This window comes from Quercus suber, unplaced genomic scaffold, assembly GCF_002906115.3.
Source record: "Quercus suber isolate HL8 unplaced genomic scaffold, Cork oak 2.0 scaffold_351, whole genome shotgun sequence".
NCBI lineage: Eukaryota > Viridiplantae > Streptophyta > Magnoliopsida > Fagales > Fagaceae > Quercus > Quercus suber.
This window is the reverse complement of record NW_027069803.1, coordinates 617,456-636,685: the sequence shown is the minus strand read 5'-3', so window position 1 is coordinate 636,685 and position 19,230 is coordinate 617,456. Positions and strand designations below refer to the sequence as shown.

Below are 19,230 nucleotides of genomic sequence, written 5' to 3'. Positions count from 1 at the left end.
AAAAAAGTTATATAGCATTTCCAATAAAAATGAGTTCATAAATTGATGATTGTGATGAAGAGAGAAAAATATAGCTTTGGAAAAAAAAAAATGCAAATACCACCAACTTGACAGGAAAATGACATTTTAATTCAACACTTTCAAAATTACTCAACATTATGTTTTTTTTACCATACATATTGACAAATTATCCTCTATTTTCTTTTTCTTTTTTCCTTTCTTTTTATAACTGAAATTAGTAAATTAATTAAAAAAATTAAAGAAAAATATAATAAAGCATATTGTTTCCCATCTGCATTTTTTAGTCAAGAAAATAGAATCATTAATTATCTCAATCCAAAAATTTCCTTCTCTTTTCAAAATCAATTCAAATAGTTTTATATTTTTCATTCCATTAATGCTACTCATTATTGAATAAAGCTAAGAAAACAAATTAATGTTAATAAGTTTCCAAGTGTTTCAACTAATTTATGTTAATAAAGCAGCAATGGTTCACATGTGATGGACTAGTAATTCAGATTGTTATTATTCTTGGTGGTGAGATTGCCAAATAGAGAAGATCCAACGTCGCCGTCGTCATGGTGGCTCATGGTGGCTGAGCCTTGGATGTCTTGGCCGTGGAGGTTCTTGGCTAGGTGGGATTTGAGAGAGAGAGAGAGAGAGAGAGATGAATTAAACATAGGTATTTAAGTTTAGAATAAATGAACAATAATTCTTATATGTAACAAATCACTGTAGCAAAGTCGTAAATATTTTTTGTTTGGACACCCAAGTAAAGATGGGTTTTAGCGTTTTCGAGTTCTAAATAGCAATTTGGGGATTTTACAAATCCCAATACTAATGCTCTAATTATGGCCAGCAAATTGGAACAGTCAAATGAACCCATTTCAAGAAATGGTTGGCCAATACATTGTTGATGGTTCATAGTATTTCAAACTTTATTCTCTTTTTCTCTCGCAGCAACCAAACTACTAAAGTCGGTCACTGTTTTTCTCAGTTAATTTAAAAAAGTTATTAGCCCAAAAATTTTCACTACACAACGTTCCAAAATTAAGAAAAGAAAATAAAAAAATGAACAAAATCTGAAGGCATGCAAAGGCTCTAAATACAGTTACAAGAATTCCTCAAATTTGACATGCAAGAAAATTCATCACCATAGCCTTAGGAAGCCCTTCTTCTCTTTCTTCATCCTACTTTCAAGAGATGGGAACTCAATAAAATTATAGGCAAGGTCTAGAACAATAGGATTCCGAGGGATTGCTTGGAATGCAGGAGGGAAAACTTCAATGCGCGAAATTCCCTTGACATTTGAATCACCAACTGCAGACTCGTAGCTGTCAAGTTTCTCGAGAAGGTATTTCTCCAACTGAAACAAATTCAAATCAAAATGTCACACCAATGTTAGAATATACATGCATGCACATGGTGACATTTCATATAAACGCACAAACCCATATGCTTCTTTGAAAAATAACAATAAGGAAAAGAGAGATCCAGGCAAACGTTACATATCCATTACACAGAATGTCAACGTCTAACTATTGGTCAGAATGACTCAAGTATGAATGAATACAAGCTAGAATCAAGAATAATGTTTGGTTTATGTTCTGAGAAGAATTAAAAGTACCTTCTTGTCAGCTCCTGTTAATGACAAATTAGAGACTCTTTTTGAGAGATTCTCAGGAGCCTTCACCTCCTCCATGATCCCTGTTGCATGCTCTATACAACTGTTAGATCTGCACTCGTCACACAACATCTTCAACTCTTTGATTATCTGCTTATACAAAGAAAATAAATGAAGGCTTTCAAAACCAAATATTTTTGCTTTGCATATGAATTATCGGTGAACAAATCCGAATGCAAAAAAGAACAAAAAAAGAACATCAATATACCAATTTATCATACTAGAATTACTTATCATATATAGGACAAAAAAATCAAGAATAACTGATCTTAGAAAAGTAGTAATTAAGATAAGGAGTCGATAAGAATTGGAAGTTTTGGGGTAATTTATATATATATATATATATATAAATTTTGGTTGTATGGAGAGCAAAGGCAGAAAGAAGACAAATGAAAGAAGAAGAAGAGTTCAAGGTAGCAATTTTAATAATTGATACATAAAATTAAATATATTTGTGTAAAGTGAACCAAGCAATACCTTTGAAAGAAGATGATTTCCTTCTCGAGGAAATTGAAACAAAGTTTCTCTTCAAACTAATTTAAAAAGAAATCCTACAAACTCTTTATATATCTTTATATCGAGTATGAATTTTGAAAATATAACCATTGGATTACATATTTTTTTTTATATCTTTTATGCTTGCAAAATTTTCAATAAGATCAAAAATCAATTGCTATGTTATCAAAAAAATGTTAAAATTTCAAGTTTTCGTGATCTAAAATTGTGTATAAAAAATAAGTTTATTGATCAAATAGTAAATAAAATCTGATTTGAATGAAATTTGATATACATGCTAAGAACACAAAGAATATGAAATTTAACGGTTCGATTTCCAAAATTCATAACCAAAAAAGAGATATATGAGAAGTTTGAAGAGTTTTTCTCCAAACTAGTTCTTTCTCATTTTCAGTAATAGGGACCTTTCATCCACCGGCGTTCAAGGGCGACTCAACCATTAGGCAATGGTTTAAGGCCTCCAAATGAAAGAAGGTCCCTCTTAAATAAAATATATTATATCTATTTGCCTTATAGTATTGCACAAAAATAATATTTAAAAAAAAAAAAAAAGTAATGCCTCTCACTTAGGGGGGAAAAAAAAGACATCTTCTATTGGCCAATAGAATTTTTTGTTTATTTGTCTTACAATGTAAAAATTTTAATTAAGGCCCGAAAATTTAATAAATAAAAATTATTAAAAATATTATACTCTTTCCAAATGTTCAACATTTTATTAATATGTTTCACTATGTTTGCGGTAGTTTAAAAGTGTAAAAATTTTAATCTTCCAAAAATTTTACACTCTATTTCTCTCTCTATCAAAATGAAAATTAAAACTAATAGATTTCGAGACAAATTCAATAATGAAAAGAGATAGTAACCATCTAAATATGATATTTATTCTAATAATGATTATTTCAATATTTTTAGAATTACAAGTTTTTAAATACGTTTATAAATATATGAAAATAGTTCATGTACCGGTTATAATATTAAGTAATAATATATTTTACATTTTCATAGCCCCAAAATGTATAGACTAGGCCTATTTTTGTGGACCTTGAATTTGAGTGAGATTTGAAAGAATCTATTTAAAATTGAATTGAGGTATTCACTAAAAACGGCACCGTTAAAAATTTACAAGTATTTAAAATTTTTTATTTTTTTATTTAAAATACTCTATACATATAAAAAAAAAAATCATAGAAATATGACCATATTTTGAATGAAAGGCATTTAACATGCCAATAACATAATTATATTTCATTATTTTAGCATGATGATAGTGGTAATAATACGATGAAACCAATTCAATTGAACTAAAGTTGTTAAGAAAAACAAATATCAACTTGATGGCTTTTAGAGTTCAACGAGTACTACCATTGGGATATTGGAAAAAACTAATAATTTTTTATAAAATTTCCCACTTTAAATTGTCGTATTAGGCCACAAAATGTGTTGAAACGGCCTTGCCGACATTGTTGGTTTCCATTCCTCTGCATATGGGTTTAAGCTTGACCAAGTATTCTGACTAACGATAGCTAGCCATTTACCTCTCATCCCTATGTTTTTGTCACCCATACACATTGTTTAGTTGAATTATTGAAAATCAAAAGGTATGCGACAATGCAAGATTTCTGTGTATACCTATATTTTCTCCTAAAAGAGGTAATTGATAGAATTATATATTCAACATAAGTGAGCTTATGGGACAATGTGCTACATTCTGGTTCTTCAAGTGCAGCAACAATCTCAAGTGCTTCCTGAGCAACAAATGTTAGAAAACAATCATTTTGCTACATAGTCTTAGGAATTGTTGTAATTCTTATATTTCTATCATTTTGCTACATAGTCTTAGGAATTGTTGTAATTCTTATATTTCTTACAGAGCTTAAAATAAAAATAAATAAATAAAAAAACCATTTTAGTAAACGTTAAAAGTCATTGTCATTTCCTTTATACCTCAATAAAAGTTTAATAAGTTTAAAAATACAACAATTTCACAATATTTTTCACAACTACTAAGATAATATGTTATGATTATTGTAAAATAAAAGTAATATCAACATATTGTGAAAAAAAAATTATAAAACTTGTTATATGACTTATATCTATAGCATTGTTTTAAAAATTGGACTGAACCATCTGATCAACCGAGTACCAAATTCTAAACCGACATAGTAAAACCCAATCCAATCCCGATTTTTAAAACCATCCTCTATAGTTTTTTTTTGGGATGAAACTCTATAGTATATTGTTGAGAAAAGTTAATCATGAACCCAATCTTTTCAACAAATAAAAAATAAAAAATCATGAACTCAACTGTCGGCCCACGAAACAATATCAACCGTTATTAACTATTTAACCCAAACTGGGTTTCAGGCCCAAGAGACGAATATCAACGTTTGGGTTTGACATTGCATCGCTTTGCCGTTAAGAAACTCTCCAAGAAAGAAAAAGAAACGACTCTCTCTCTCAAATCCAAAAACCCCCCTTAAAATAACTAAATTTTATTCAATTGGACCAAGCTGTTTCTAGAAATTGTCTCATTTTTTTTTTTTTTTAAATTTTCTCTCTGATGCGAAAGTGGATAACTCTACCTCAGGTAATAACTAATAACACAACTTTCTATATATATATATATATATATATTCTTCAAATTTCTATATCTATATATATTTTTAATGTAAAATATATTGTTTTTGCTATGCGATTTAAAGGAGGCATATAGATCTATGGTTGATAGCGTCAGTGGTGTGCAGATCTGTCATTGGCAACACGAGGAAAGAGATAAGGGAGAGGTGATGAGAGAGAGAAGAGGGTTTGGGGTGGGGTGTGTTGGGGGGGGGGGGGGGGGCGCCAATTTGTGCGAGACAAACAAATGTGGTGAGCGATGCTAGTTGAGGAAAATGTTTTATGAAAAGAACTTGGTAAAGTATTTTACAAGTTTTCTTCAGTGTATTTTCAGCTTTGACCAAGGTTTTACAACAAAACAAACACCTGAAAATGCTGAAAATGTACAATTGAAACAAAAGGAGTGTAAAAGAAGTTCGTCTTAAGTTGAATAGTCATCCCCCTNGTTTATTTGTCTTACAATGTAAAAATTTTAATTAAGGCCCGAAAATTTAATAAATAAAAATTATTAAAAATATTATACTCTTTCCAAATGTTCAACATTTTATTAATATGTTTCACTATGTTTGCGGTAGTTTAAAAGTGTAAAAATTTTAATCTTCCAAAAATTTTACACTCTATTTCTCTCTCTATCAAAATGAAAATTAAAACTAATAGATTTCGAGACAAATTCAATAATGAAAAGAGATAGTAACCATCTAAATATGATATTTATTCTAATAATGATTATTTCAATATTTTTAGAATTACAAGTTTTTAAATACGTTTATAAATATATGAAAATAGTTCATGTACCGGTTATAATATTAAGTAATAATATATTTTACATTTTCATAGCCCCAAAATGTATAGACTAGGCCTATTTTTGTGGACCTTGAATTTGAGTGAGATTTGAAAGAATCTATTTAAAATTGAATTGAGGTATTCACTAAAAACGGCACCGTTAAAAATTTACAAGTATTTAAAATTTTTTATTTTTTTATTTAAAATACTCTATACATATAAAAAAAAAAATCATAGAAATATGACCATATTTTGAATGAAAGGCATTTAACATGCCAATAACATAATTATATTTCATTATTTTAGCATGATGATAGTGGTAATAATACGATGAAACCAATTCAATTGAACTAAAGTTGTTAAGAAAAACAAATATCAACTTGATGGCTTTTAGAGTTCAACGAGTACTACCATTGGGATATTGGAAAAAACTAATAATTTTTTATAAAATTTCCCACTTTAAATTGTCGTATTAGGCCACAAAATGTGTTGAAACGGCCTTGCCGACATTGTTGGTTTCCATTCCTCTGCATATGGGTTTAAGCTTGACCAAGTATTCTGACTAACGATAGCTAGCCATTTACCTCTCATCCCTATGTTTTTGTCACCCATACACATTGTTTAGTTGAATTATTGAAAATCAAAAGGTATGCGACAATGCAAGATTTCTGTGTATACCTATATTTTCTCCTAAAAGAGGTAATTGATAGAATTATATATTCAACATAAGTGAGCTTATGGGACAATGTGCTACATTCTGGTTCTTCAAGTGCAGCAACAATCTCAAGTGCTTCCTGAGCAACAAATGTTAGAAAACAATCATTTTGCTACATAGTCTTAGGAATTGTTGTAATTCTTATATTTCTATCATTTTGCTACATAGTCTTAGGAATTGTTGTAATTCTTATATTTCTTACAGAGCTTAAAATAAAAATAAATAAATAAAAAAACCATTTTAGTAAACGTTAAAAGTCATTGTCATTTCCTTTATACCTCAATAAAAGTTTAATAAGTTTAAAAATACAACAATTTCACAATATTTTTCACAACTACTAAGATAATATGTTATGATTATTGTAAAATAAAAGTAATATCAACATATTGTGAAAAAAAAATTATAAAACTTGTTATATGACTTATATCTATAGCATTGTTTTAAAAATTGGACTGAACCATCTGATCAACCGAGTACCAAATTCTAAACCGACATAGTAAAACCCAATCCAATCCCGATTTTTAAAACCATCCTCTATAGTTTTTTTTTGGGATGAAACTCTATAGTATATTGTTGAGAAAAGTTAATCATGAACCCAATCTTTTCAACAAATAAAAAATAAAAAATCATGAACTCAACTGTCGGCCCACGAAACAATATCAACCGTTATTAACTATTTAACCCAAACTGGGTTTCAGGCCCAAGAGACGAATATCAACGTTTGGGTTTGACATTGCATCGCTTTGCCGTTAAGAAACTCTCCAAGAAAGAAAAAGAAACGACTCTCTCTCTCAAATCCAAAAACCCCCCTTAAAATAACTAAATTTTATTCAATTGGACCAAGCTGTTTCTAGAAATTGTCTCATTTTTTTTTTTTTTTAAATTTTCTCTCTGATGCGAAAGTGGATAACTCTACCTCAGGTAATAACTAATAACACAACTTTCTATATATATATATATATATATTCTTCAAATTTCTATATCTATATATATTTTTAATGTAAAATATATTGTTTTTGCTATGCGATTTGATAGAAAAAGAGAAAATCGGCTTCAATGGAGGAAGCTAGCAATGGTCAACGTGGTGAGCCAAACTCACCGTTCGGTGTGAGTATATACCACCGTCTTTAATTTTCGTTCATGAATTTTTTTTTTTTTTTTCGATTTTGGAAGTGATTTTTTTTTTTTTTTTTTGGAGAAATAATTGGAATTTAAATTCCTTGCTATATACATAAATAAAAAAAAAAAAAAAAAAATGCCGCATTGGTTTAATTAGGAATAGTAGACGTGTGGAAGATCTTGATTAGTCTGTTGAGGATTCATAGCGGACTCTAGAATTTTAGGACTGAGGTTTTGTTGTTGTTGTTGTTGTTGACTTTGTTGAATGTCATTTTGTTAATGGGATACGTCGAGGTTTTGTTAGTTTGTCAATTTTGTTGTGCTTTCCTGAACAGTGCACGAAGTTTGATATTTGAATGTAGTAAAACGTATTTGGATTGTTTAATGCATAGTTTCTTGTTTTCCAATCTTCATGGATGAAGGTGTTAAAAAAAATGTAGCTTATATTTTGACATGTGGAAGATCTCGATTAGTCTGTTGAGGATTCATAGCCAAATCCCAAATTTTGGGACTGATGTTTTGTTGTTGTTGTTGTTGTTTACTTGTTGAACATCATTTCGTTTGTGGGATAAGTCGGCGAGGTTAAATTTGTTAGTTTTGTTGTGCTTTCCTTAATGGTGCACAAAGTTCGATATTTGAATGTAGTAAAACCCATACGGATTGTTTAATGCTTAATTTTCGATGTTTAAAATGTAGCTAATTTTTGCTGAAAAACAGAGAATGAGATAGAATTGAAGAGAAGAATACATGTGGAAGATCTTGATTAGTATGTTGTGGATTCATAGCTGACTCCCAAATTTTGGGACTGATGTTCTGTTGTTGTTGATTTGTTGAATGTCATTTTGTTTCGTGGGATAAGTCATCAGAGGTTAACTTTGTTAGTTCATCAATTTGTTGTGCTTTCTTGAATGGTGCATGAAGTTTGATATTTGAATGTGAGTGACCCCCCCCCCCCCCCCCCCCTTCTCTCTGCTTGTGATATCAAGTAGATAGCGGAAGATTATTTAGTTCCTTGTATTATCTCTTATTCATTCCCAGTGATATTACCTTGCACATGGATCAGAAACCTTCGTAAGTCTGTTTGATGTTGCTTAATCAATAATGGTGATGCTTTCTTTCAGCCTTATTGACCGGGCTCGTCGAACTGTTCGTGGGTCTGCAGATGATATAGGATGGCTACAACGTGCTTCAGGAATGCCACCAGTTGAAGATGGAACTGAAAGGTTCACGGAAATTCTTGACAATATCCGGTAGAGTATTCTTCTTTCAATTCTCATATGCCTACATTTGCCTTGCATGTTTTCACTGTTTTTAAATCAGTTGTTTCTACCTGTGTCAGGCATGGTCTTCATAAGTTGCCAAACTCAATGGTGTACTTACTGGTTCCAGGTACCATTTGCAATTGTTATCTTAAAAATGGCAATAGTATCCTTAATAATTGTAAGGATTAGATGAAAGCTGAGAGCCTTGTAGCTCAATTGGCACCTCCTAATGTTTTCAACGGAATCAATATTGAAATTCCGAAACTACTGAAAGTTACATAATGCAGTTAGAGTAGCTCAATCTTATGATCTATTTGATAAAATTCTGGAACAAAAATAAATCAAATTAGATAAACTGGGTCAACTAATAAAATACAATTTATTACAACAGACATAATGATAATTAAGGTTTCTTGTTTCAAATTTAGTATAAATTTTTTGGACCTAATAAGCACACATGCTGATTTTAATAGGGGTGGGAGGATTCTGATTTTTTTGTGGTTCTTGTAAGTTATGGGGGAAGTTTAAATTGGTTCAAGTCTTAAAATTTTAAGAACCTCAAATGGCTCAACAGACAGATGCATAGTGAACCCCTGTATGATATGAATGTTAGGGGGAATTCTGTTATGACATCCTCTGATTTTAGTTTCGTAATATGTTGGTTGGCACTTTAGAGCTTTTGGAACTTTGGTAGTAGTTTTCTGTTGATCAGGTTTGGCTAATTTTGCAATTGGCAGGTCTATTCAGCAACCATGGACCACTTTATTTTGTTAATACAAAAATGAGATTCTCCAAGATGGGTTTGGCCTGTCATATTGCCAAGATTCACAGTGAGGTATTTGATTATGTCTGACATGCCTGCACATTAAATTTTACTTGAATTCTTTACTAAATACTGAGTAATTACTAATCAGGCTTCAGTTGAGAAAAATGCCAGAGAGATAAAGGAGTACATTGAGGAAATCTATTGGGGTTCTAGGAAACGTGTTTTGCTTCTTGGACATAGCAAAGGCGGAGTAGATGCAGCAGCTGCCTTATCATTGTATTGGCCTGATTTGAAAGATAAGGTTGCTGGATTGGCATTAGCGCAGAGTCCATATGGTGGTAGCCCCATACCTTCAGATATCTTGCGAGAAGGACAGCTTGGTGATTATGTCAATGTACGGAAACTCATGGAGATTCTGATCTGTCAAGTGATTAAGGTGTGTTAGTGTTTTTTTTCTCTATGTTTTCTTTATTTGTCTGATTTTGTTGTTGTAGTTGCTTGTCTTTCTTTGTGGGGTAGGGGATTGTTCCTTGGCAAATGTTTTTTCTCATATTTGAACTTGTAAACTAAGGCAAGAATTATTTTTTTGTATTTCACATGCACTACATAACACTAGATAATAAATTTTGTTGGGCTATTAATTAAGTACTGCATGTTTTATTTGTTCTCTTTCTTTTTCTATCTCTCGAGTTTGATTCACTTTTCAGATAGTTCTGCCATGGGTTGTGTATAGTAAGAAATGACAGCATTTATTTATGGTATTTTGGGTTAATACGTCATAAGTATGATTTGTGAGTCACTCTTTGAAGAACTATTTGTCTCAGTAAGTCAAAAACATTTTAACGTATTATCTGCTGTTGTGAAGGGTGATTTGCAAGCTTTGGAAGATTTAACTTATGAGAAGAGGAGGGAATTTTTGATGAAACACCAATTGCCAAGAGAACTCCCTGTGGTTTCCTTCCACACAGAAGCTGGCATTTCTTCTACTGCTTTAGCCACATTATCTCATGTTGCACATGCTGAACTACCTGCAGTTTCTCCCCTATCTGCAAGTGATCAACCTACAAAACTTGCAGTGGTAATTCCCCTTGGTGCTGTAATGGCTGCATGCGCCCAGCTGCTGCAAATCAGGTATGGTGAGAAGAGCGATGGGCTTGTCACATGTCGTGATGCCGAAGTCCCTGGATCTGTTGTAGTACGTCCAAAACGTAAATTAGACCATGCTTGGATGGTGTACTCATCATTGAATGATGACCCATCTGAAGCAGATGCCTCCCAAGTGTGCGAGGCTCTTATGACATTAGTGGTGGAAGTTGGGCAGCAAAGGAGGCATGAACTTGCAATGAAAGATGAATGAGGCCAGTGAGGCTGTTCTTTTATCTTATATATATATATATATATATTTTCCTCTTCTGCAATCACTCAGAACTAGTTTAGAGTCTGCTAAATTTGTGAATAAATATAGATGATACCCACTTCAATACGTTTAAAAATTTGTTGAAACCAAAACGTTAAGTCATAGTCAACTAGTATACTAAGTTGCACGGACACGGGGGTGGATTCAATACAAGTACGGGTACATGGGTACGACATTTCTTGAAAAACTATGCGACCCGTTTGGAGTATGTCAATTAATTAATTAATTAATTAATATTTATATTTAGGTATATTTAAATATTTTTTAAGACATAATTTATGTTTTTTTAGGTGTTATATTTAAGTAACAACAAAAAATGCTTGACAACATATCTAAAATTAATTATTTATGTGATTTCAAGGAGGTTTGGGGGACTTCTATAATTGTCTATGTGCTCGTGGGCACTTTCTTTTTCTTTTTCTTTTTCTTTCTCTCAGTTAACCAAGGAGATTGCATTAAACTAGGAATTAACAAATCTATTACAACATAAAGAAGTTTTGTCAAAAGCCAAGAGGCTTGTCACCACAGGCGGTGGATTCAAAAAGACAATAAAAGAGGGGGTGGAGCTCACCCCAAGTCTGGCTAGTGCATCGCGCACTGATTGGCTTCACAGAAGGTGTGGACCATTCGTTTGCTGGGGATGGGCTGTATACACATGAGCCAGCAACCCAACCTATTCACACTAAAGCCTGTACTGCAATTTAACCCAATAGCCCACTTTAAACTTGTAGGTGCTGAAACTTTTTTTAATAAGTTTTGGTCCTAAGAGAAAGAGAAATGGGATTCAACTAGTGTCATTTGTTTCATTAAAAGTGTCTTTGACCGATTGTGTTACCTTTTGGGATCTAATAGATGGCTAAACATGTAGCAATCAAAATGAAAGAGTTTTTTATTTGTTGCATTTGTTTCAAATATAAAATCATTTGCTGAAACTTAAATATTTTACTGTAAACGCAACCTTAGTGTAACTAACAGTCCGAAAGTTGTTTGTTAAAGCTAAAGCTTTTGATGGTTAACAAAAAATTCAATATTTTGTATTTGTATAGGCTGTAATTGACTAACAAAAACAGTACACTGAAGCTTAAGTTATTTTCTCGAGCAAGCTAAAGCCTCTGTGTTGTCATTACCAATCACCTTCTTCTTCCATGATTTTGTCTTATAGAGTGACTTGGCCTACATAGCTCAATTTTGTGCATCCCATCCTCCATGATTATTAACCATCTCTAACTTGAGATCAATTATCATTAACACCAGAACTACATAATTTGACTTGTCTAAATTATATATGTGGATGGTCTTATGAATTATCAGGTAGTAAGTTAAAGGAGATTTCTCAAAAAAAAAAAAAAAAAAAAGGTTCCATGTTCTACAAGAATTAGCATATCAAACAAATAGACAATAGTGAAAATAGGAACCAATGTCAAGATTTTTTTTAAAACTAAATCAAGAACAATAAGCATATATATAATCAACACAAAAATAAAATTATTACCAAAAAAGAAAACAATAACTTTAAATCCTTATGGGAATTATTACAATGGTCATCTCTATATACTTAAGAGATTCAGAAAGTCAGTTATCACTTCAAAAAATGTCAAAAATACTTTTAATCTAATTAGATAATCTTTATTCCTAAAAAAGAAAAAATAGGGTTAAAATTTTAATTGAACAAAATTCAAAAACAAAAAACTACACGATAAACTTTTTTTTTCTAAAAATTAGCACACGTTCTCTATTTAAATATATCTCACACACGTTTGATACATTTTCCCTAAAAATTAGCACACACTAAATCCAGCAATTTACTCATTTTCAAAATCCTAAATTTTAGCTTCTTAAAAATCTCTTCCCGTGTAATCTCACTAACAATAGATAAATTCAAATTAAAAAATTATGACATTAAACTCAAAATAAATAAAAAAGAGCCTCACATACGAAGCGCGTGTGATAAGGTCAATACATACTAAGACAAATCATTTCAATCTTATTAATATGTTTTGTTGGCATGTTTGGAATTACGAAAATAAGAATTAGTCTGGCCTTAAAATTTTATTTTGTGCTCATTCAAAAAAAAAAATGTCAAGATATATTTAATACTTTACTACTGTACTGACCTTCAAACATTCAAATTTTGCATGTATTAAAAAAAGTACATACCACTGTTGCGCACTCTTGGTGCAATGCTCACTCCACAAGTATAAATGTTTGTGGGTGTAAAGAGATGGGCCTGGATTGAGATGTTGGGTAAATTCCTGCCGCACTAAGCCCGAGTTGTTTCTAGGTGAGAAGTCGAGACCGGCCCAATTGGAACACACCTTGGCCCGGCTTGTGCGCAATCTTCACCGCGTCTGCCAAAGTCTATTTAAGAGCTCACAGCAGGCAGAGTCATTGTCAACAGGTTATGGTAGGCAGACATAATATAGAAAACGTAAAGAAAATACATTCGCTATTTCTTTCGCAATAAACAAGATAAATAATTTAAAAAGCCTGACTTTTAAAGAATAACACTAAAACAAAGGATTAGAGCAGGATTAGTAAAAAAAAGAGCAAGTCTGCCACACTAAGTATAGCTGCGGGACTCTAACCACGAAAGGGAAAACTGCTCCCTCAACGCAAATAACTTCAACGGTGAAATTAATTGCTTTGAGAGACCAGCCCCAAATGGTATGTGCCCGAGTATAGGTCGTATTTCTCTCCGAGGACAAGGCTATTGAGGGAGAGAGGTGGTTAACCCATTTAGGTGCATGCCTGCCATAAACGTTTTGTTTTCTCTCTGTTTCCTTTCTTAAAATTCTTTTCTCTCCTGTTTTCTTTCTTAAAATTCTTTTCTCTCTGTTTTTGATCACTTCTTGCCTCCCTTTTTGCACACAGCCATGGGTCCCTTATATAGGGTCTGCCGTGGCCGATTTTACTGTTCTAGCCTCCTTATGGCCCTATTCTAATATGGTAGCTTTTTGCCGACCACTTACCGAGTCAATGGTTCTGACCACCATCATTGACCTGTGGCTCTCAGATAGCGAAGGTTCCTCCTTTACTTCGTCCAGTGTGTCCCCTCTTTCTCTTGGTTTCTCATGGCATGCACCCAGTGGTTCTTACCCACCCTTACCTCTTTTGGGTGGCATGTCATCCCAACAGGACTGTACCCATCGAAAGAGTCTGGGTAAGAAACACAAAATGGGTTTCCACTCCTCTCCCCACCGCCAGACCGTGCTCACACCCATGACGTCACCCTTTCCCATAGTGGCTGGGTATAGGCTGGTGACGCCTGGGTCGTACGCATGCGTTACCTTATTGATGTTTCATTCGTTTGCCGAGGTCTGAGAATGGGTGCGCATATCCTGCCGTGCGCTTTTTGGCTTTTTCTGGTGTGGAATGTATCTCCGACAGGCCAACGTTCATGACTTGTCCCTTTCTTTGGAAGGTTAAGGTCTGTAGGATCAGTTGGGCTTCCCTTTAGTTTAGGTGTTTTGCATTGTGGCTTGGCGTCCCCTGCCGTGCCAGATTGTTATTTCTGCTGCCCATCGTAATCCTGCTGGGCCCCTTTGGGCCTGCCGTGTGCTTTCCCTCTCCGTAACCTAGTATACTTACTGAGTTCCTTCTTTCATTTCTTACGGGCTCCAATGTCCCTTTTTTCTTGTGGGCATCCCTGGCCCATTTTTGTTATGTTTCATCCATGGACTTTTGCTAACTCATTTCGGACTTCCTTGGCCCAATTGCTCTATATACCTCATCCTTTGGGCTCATAGATTCCCCATTAGCCCGTTACTCTCCTTGTTTTTTTTTTTTTATTGCGTTGGGCCTATTGTGGCCCATTCTTTCTTTTCTTCATATTTTCCATAGGTTTGTTTCTTTTCTCTTTCCGGGCTTATTCAAGCCCATTTGCTTCTTCTGGACCCATCTTATGGACCCGTGAACTATTCGTATGATTTTTTGTTGGCTGTTTCTTTTGGTCTACCCGTGATTCTGGGCCCTTTGTCCTGCTGAGCTTTGTTGAAAATGAGCCTCAACAATTAGCCCCCTGAGCATATGAAACGCTCCAGCGGTTTATATGCGAATAAAGACTATTCCTGTCCTTTTTTCTTCTTCTTTTTTTCGCAAGCTTTTTCAAACAGTGATCTTCAACTGACGTGTATATTATTATTATTATTATTATTCTTCTTTTTGCCACGAACAGAGTTCCTTCTTCGAATTTCCCAGTTTAGCAGTTATTTCGAAGAGCAGCGTTGCTTCATTAATTCCATTCCCCATCCGGCGGCTGACCCATCACCTCCCTTCACTTTGATTTTAATGATGAGGGCATTTAAAGGAGTCTCCTTCCTCTTCCCAACTACATTTTCTCTTTTCCATACAAGCGTCTTTTCAATTTTCTCTTTTCTGCCGTGCTCTTCCTCTCAAACACTCCCCTTCACTTACTCCGATCCGTCATGTCGCCGGTGAAGAGCCAAGCTTCCTCACGCCGTAAAGGAAAGGGGGTTGCTTCTGATCCTCCCTCCGCTCACAACAAGGGTGAGGAGGTTGAGTATTCTAAACAAAGTTCCTCCGACGAGGAGGAGGCACACCGCCCTTCTGACGGTGAGGTTGTTTCGCTAATAGATTCTTGGTATGACGTCCATACCCACTTCCCAAAGGTACCTGGCGATTATATTCCGGGTATGGCTTGCTCTCTGTTGCCGTAGCACTGAGGCTCCTTGGGCTCCGTTGCCCTCTTCGATTCCTGATATTGTTATTCGCCAGGGTATTTCGCTCCCTGTCCCTATTCACCTTGAGTTTGGGTCAGGCCAAGCCCTGGGTTGGAAAGAATGGGTAGACCGAGAGTTGTCGGATGTAGATTTCATGGGTCTGCTATGGCAGGCCGATGTGTTGCAGGCCGTTGTTTTGTCTCGTTGCTTGTCAAACTACAGGGACCTTTTCAATCTTCGCCATTTGGTCCGCCGGTGGTGCACTGCCACCCACACTTTCTTTCTCTCCTGCGGTGAAATCACTATGACATTGGAGGATGTGGCGAACCAACTCCTTTTGCCCATTCTTGGTGACATTGACCCGAGTACCCTGGAACTCTCTCCGGAGGAAGTGGCCGTGGAGGCCGAGTTGAGGAAAAGAATGGCTAAGAATGCCAAGACATCTCATTGGGTCAGTTCTTCTTCCAAGTTTTCCGACGCTGCCCACCGTGCGGCTTTCATTTCTTTTTGGCTCTGTAAGTTTGTGTTTGGTTCGCATCCTCATTATGCCGTTAAACCTTTGTTTTTTCGTTTAACTATTAAGATTGTTGCTGGGGTAAGTTTGCCATTAGCCCCCATGTTTCTGAGGCACTTATATGTACAGTTGGATATCTTGCGAACTGATGAGGACCAGGCAGGGTCCTGCCATATAGTTACCTCCTTCGTTCACAGCACTATTCTGCAGCATCTGTTGTATGAACGTTGCACAAAACACTTGACTAAGTGCAGACATGTTCGCTTTGCAAAAGAGAAGTATGTTTCTTGTTCGAGGGTTATTACTGATTTTTGTGGCAAGTTTGAATCTGAGTTTCCTTTGGCTTTTCGTTGGTCTGGTTTGAAGCCTATTTACCACCCTGCTGTTGAGTTCTTTAATAAGGGTGTGAGATTTTCTTGGCAAGCATATAAACATTTGGGTGCAGGTTACACTCATAGAGATTCTGTTATGGGTTAGTTTGCGGATACTGTTGGTACTACTCATCCCTTGGCTGATTTTGACGAGGGGGGATCACCTACTTGGCGGCCACTAATGCTGGGTGGCTGCCTTATCTAGCTGGTGAGGGGGTTCGATTTGTGTATTATCCTGCCAACCGAGTAAGAAGGCAGTTTGGGTTGGACCAAGATATTCCAGATGATCTCTCTTTTCTTGCGGAGTTTCCCACTTCTGCCAGGCCATTTCTGCGGCCCACTGCTTTTGAATTCTAGAGGCAGCACTTTACTGTAGTCACTATCCCTAGCTTTTCAAGGGAAGGTATTTGCACTCCTCCTATGCATGAATATTGGCGGGCTGTAATGACATCTTTTGAGCAGGCTCTATTGGGCAGCCGCAATTTTTCTTTGATTCCTCTTGACGGTCTCGGCAAGGTTGTTTCTGCCAACCCTCAACTAGCACTTCCCTCTAGGTCCGTGTTAGCATATGTTAACAAACAAGGTCGATCTTCTCTTCTTAAAAGGGATAAGGGGGCTAAAGGATGGAATTGGCTTGCGGGTGACTACCCTCCTGGTTGGGATAGGAAAGTGAAAGTTTTGAACCCTTCTACATTGGGCAAGGAAGGTTCTGTCAAACTCCAGTCTGCCAAGAAAAAAAGGTGAGGCAATGTCTTCTGGGAGTGATCTGCCTCCCATGGGCCACATAGTTCTACAGGACTCTCCTCCTTCTAAAGCCCGTACTCTTCCCAGCACACGTTCTACTGCCGGCAAGTCCAAGCATACCGTTTCGTAGTCATCCACAGATGCTCCTCCTTCTAGTAGGACACGAGGTAGCAAAAGAAAGACATCTCCCCTTCCTGCCCCTGCCACTGAACGGAGAGTATGTTGTCTCTAATTTTCTTTAGTCTTTTCTATACTTAGTTATGGGTTTTCCTGCAACTAACACTTGTGCATGTTGACCTTGTCTCTCTTGCAGTCTAAGCACAGAGAGGATGTATCTGCCGCTCATCCTATATTTCTTGACGAGCCAGAACTTGCTGTATTATATATATATATATATTTTTATTATTTTTTTGCATTCTTCTGTCATATGCCTTTAATTGTGCCTTTTCTCTTTCCTGCGTTACTGTCCAACTGTGGTTTTCTTAGTCACCCTTACCTTCTCTTCTTTTTTTTTTCTTCTTTTTTTCTCTTGCTCTTATCTTGCAAGATCAGCCTGAACCTCTTTCCATATATCGTCCCATAGCTGAAGGGATTTCTGCTGAGACTCCTGTCCTCTCTACTAAGCTGGTGCCCATACAGGGCACCCATACTAAGGGGATTAGGGAGGCTACCCCCATTCCTACCGAGACACCCACTTCTCAAGAAGGGGCCACTCCTCCTACTGTTCAGACTGGGGTTGCCTCTTCTGTCGCCCCCTTTATCCTTTCCACCAGTGATCCTTTTACAGCCATTTCTCAAGTTGTGAAGGAGGGTTCTTCCTTGGTAGTTACCCCTTCTTCCATCCCTAATTCTGCCATTTGCAGGCCTGCTGCAAACTTGTCTTCTGAGGAGTCTGAGGAGGAGGAGAGTGAGGTTGAGTTAGTGGGTATGTGCTTCTTCCTTCCTCCCTTGCTGTTGTTATTGTTGTTGTTGTTGTTGTTGTTGTTGTTTATATATATATATATATATATGCTTATGCCTTTTTCCATCATTTGATGTACTCACGTTCTTAATTGCAGAGGCTTTCGAAGAACCAGAGGCTGTAGTAACTGCGGAGCTACAGTCATCCACTCCTCCTGCTGCTCCTACCATGCCTGTTTCTGCCATCCCCATTTCTGCCTCAGCCACAGCACCAGTCTCTGATTCAGCCGCAAATCTTGCCACTCCTATCTTCACAGTTTCTAGTAAGTTTTCTCACCCTTTTTTTTTTTTTTTTTTTTAGCAGGCTTCTTTTTTTTTTTTCTTTTTTTTTTTTCTCTCTCTCTTTGGCCAGCACACTTTATTATGGTCTTTTAGAATACTTATTTAACTATTTTGGCAAGACTGATACAATCTGGGATTTGTAACTTAATGTGCTACACTTAGTCACCTTTTGCTACTGTTTATGTCATGGAATGTTTTTATAATACTTGGCATATTTTCATTGCATAATTCATGAAAGCATGTTATAAACTTGTCTTGTAACATGGTCACTTGGAGGAAAGCAAATAACAAAGCAGGAAAGGGACCAAACTAAACTTGGAATTTATTGAACATAGCATAGAAGGAGGGTAATGACTTGATCTTAACTTTAAGCATAGTAACGCTTCAGCCATTTCCCATTGATGGGATCCATCAAATTCTTGCCATCCATCTGAGTCAGTCAGTAGTATCCACTTGGGTGAGCTTCTCTCACCACGAGGGGTCCCTCCCATTTTGGTGCAAACTTGGATGGTCCTGCCATACCCCTTCTGACATAGTCCGTCACTTTTAACACGAGTTGCCCTTCTGCAAACACTCTTTCTTTAGTGATCCTGCCATAGGCTTCTACAATTTTTTGCCTATATCTGCGGCCACATTCCTGGGCTTCTTCTCTTTTTTCGTCCAGTCCTTCTAACTCTTCATATCTTTCTGCCACAAAGACTTCCTCTTCTTCCTTCCGCTGTATCTGCATGACTCTTAGTGATGGGATTATTACTTCTGCAGGGCTTACAACTTCTGTTCCGTATACTAGAGAAAAAGGTGA

At 35.7% G+C, this 19,230-nt stretch overlaps 2 protein-coding genes across 2 annotated transcripts; one reads left to right on the top strand and one right to left on the bottom strand.

Annotated features, from left to right (window-relative positions):
* Window positions 1-863: 863 nt before the first annotated feature.
* On the bottom strand, window positions 864-1,814 carry LOC111990178 (uncharacterized). The gene is made up of 2 exons (XM_024021968.2): window positions 1,628-1,814; window positions 864-1,366 (listed from the first exon to the last, which is right to left on the bottom strand). Exons 1-2 carry the CDS (start codon window positions 1,754-1,756, stop codon window positions 1,151-1,153), a joined length of 345 nt encoding a protein of 114 aa, XP_023877736.1. The 5' UTR covers window positions 1,757-1,814; the 3' UTR covers window positions 864-1,150.
* Window positions 1,815-8,534: 6,720 nt separating this feature from the next.
* On the top strand, window positions 8,535-10,879 carry LOC112022212 (uncharacterized). The gene is made up of 5 exons (XM_065760038.1): window positions 8,535-8,683; window positions 8,773-8,822; window positions 9,433-9,530; window positions 9,610-9,897; window positions 10,327-10,879. Exons 1-5 carry the CDS (start codon window positions 8,535-8,537, stop codon window positions 10,816-10,818), a joined length of 1,077 nt encoding a protein of 358 aa, XP_065616110.1. The 3' UTR covers window positions 10,819-10,879.
* The last annotated feature ends 8,351 nt before the right edge of the window (window positions 10,880-19,230 follow it).

What these genes read in the sequence shown, in the direction of transcription:
- LOC111990178 (XM_024021968.2), bottom strand. Translation starts at nt 1,756, where the DNA reads ATGTTGTGTGACGAGTGCAGATCTAACAGTTGTATAGAGCATGCAACA. An exon ending in TAACAGGAGCTGACAAGAAG is followed by an intron (nt 1,367 to 1,627) that starts GTACTTTTAATT and finishes AATTTGTTTCAG; the next exon opens with TTGGAGAAATACCTTCTCGA.
- LOC112022212 (XM_065760038.1), top strand. Translation starts at nt 8,535, where the DNA reads ATGGTGATGCTTTCTTTCAGCCTTATTGACCGGGCTCGTCGAACTGTT. An exon ending in TTGCCAAGATTCACAGTGAG is followed by an intron (nt 9,531 to 9,609) that starts GTATTTGATTAT and finishes ATTACTAATCAG; the next exon opens with GCTTCAGTTGAGAAAAATGC. An exon ending in TGATCTGTCAAGTGATTAAG is followed by an intron (nt 9,898 to 10,326) that starts GTGTGTTAGTGT and finishes GCTGTTGTGAAG; the next exon opens with GGTGATTTGCAAGCTTTGGA.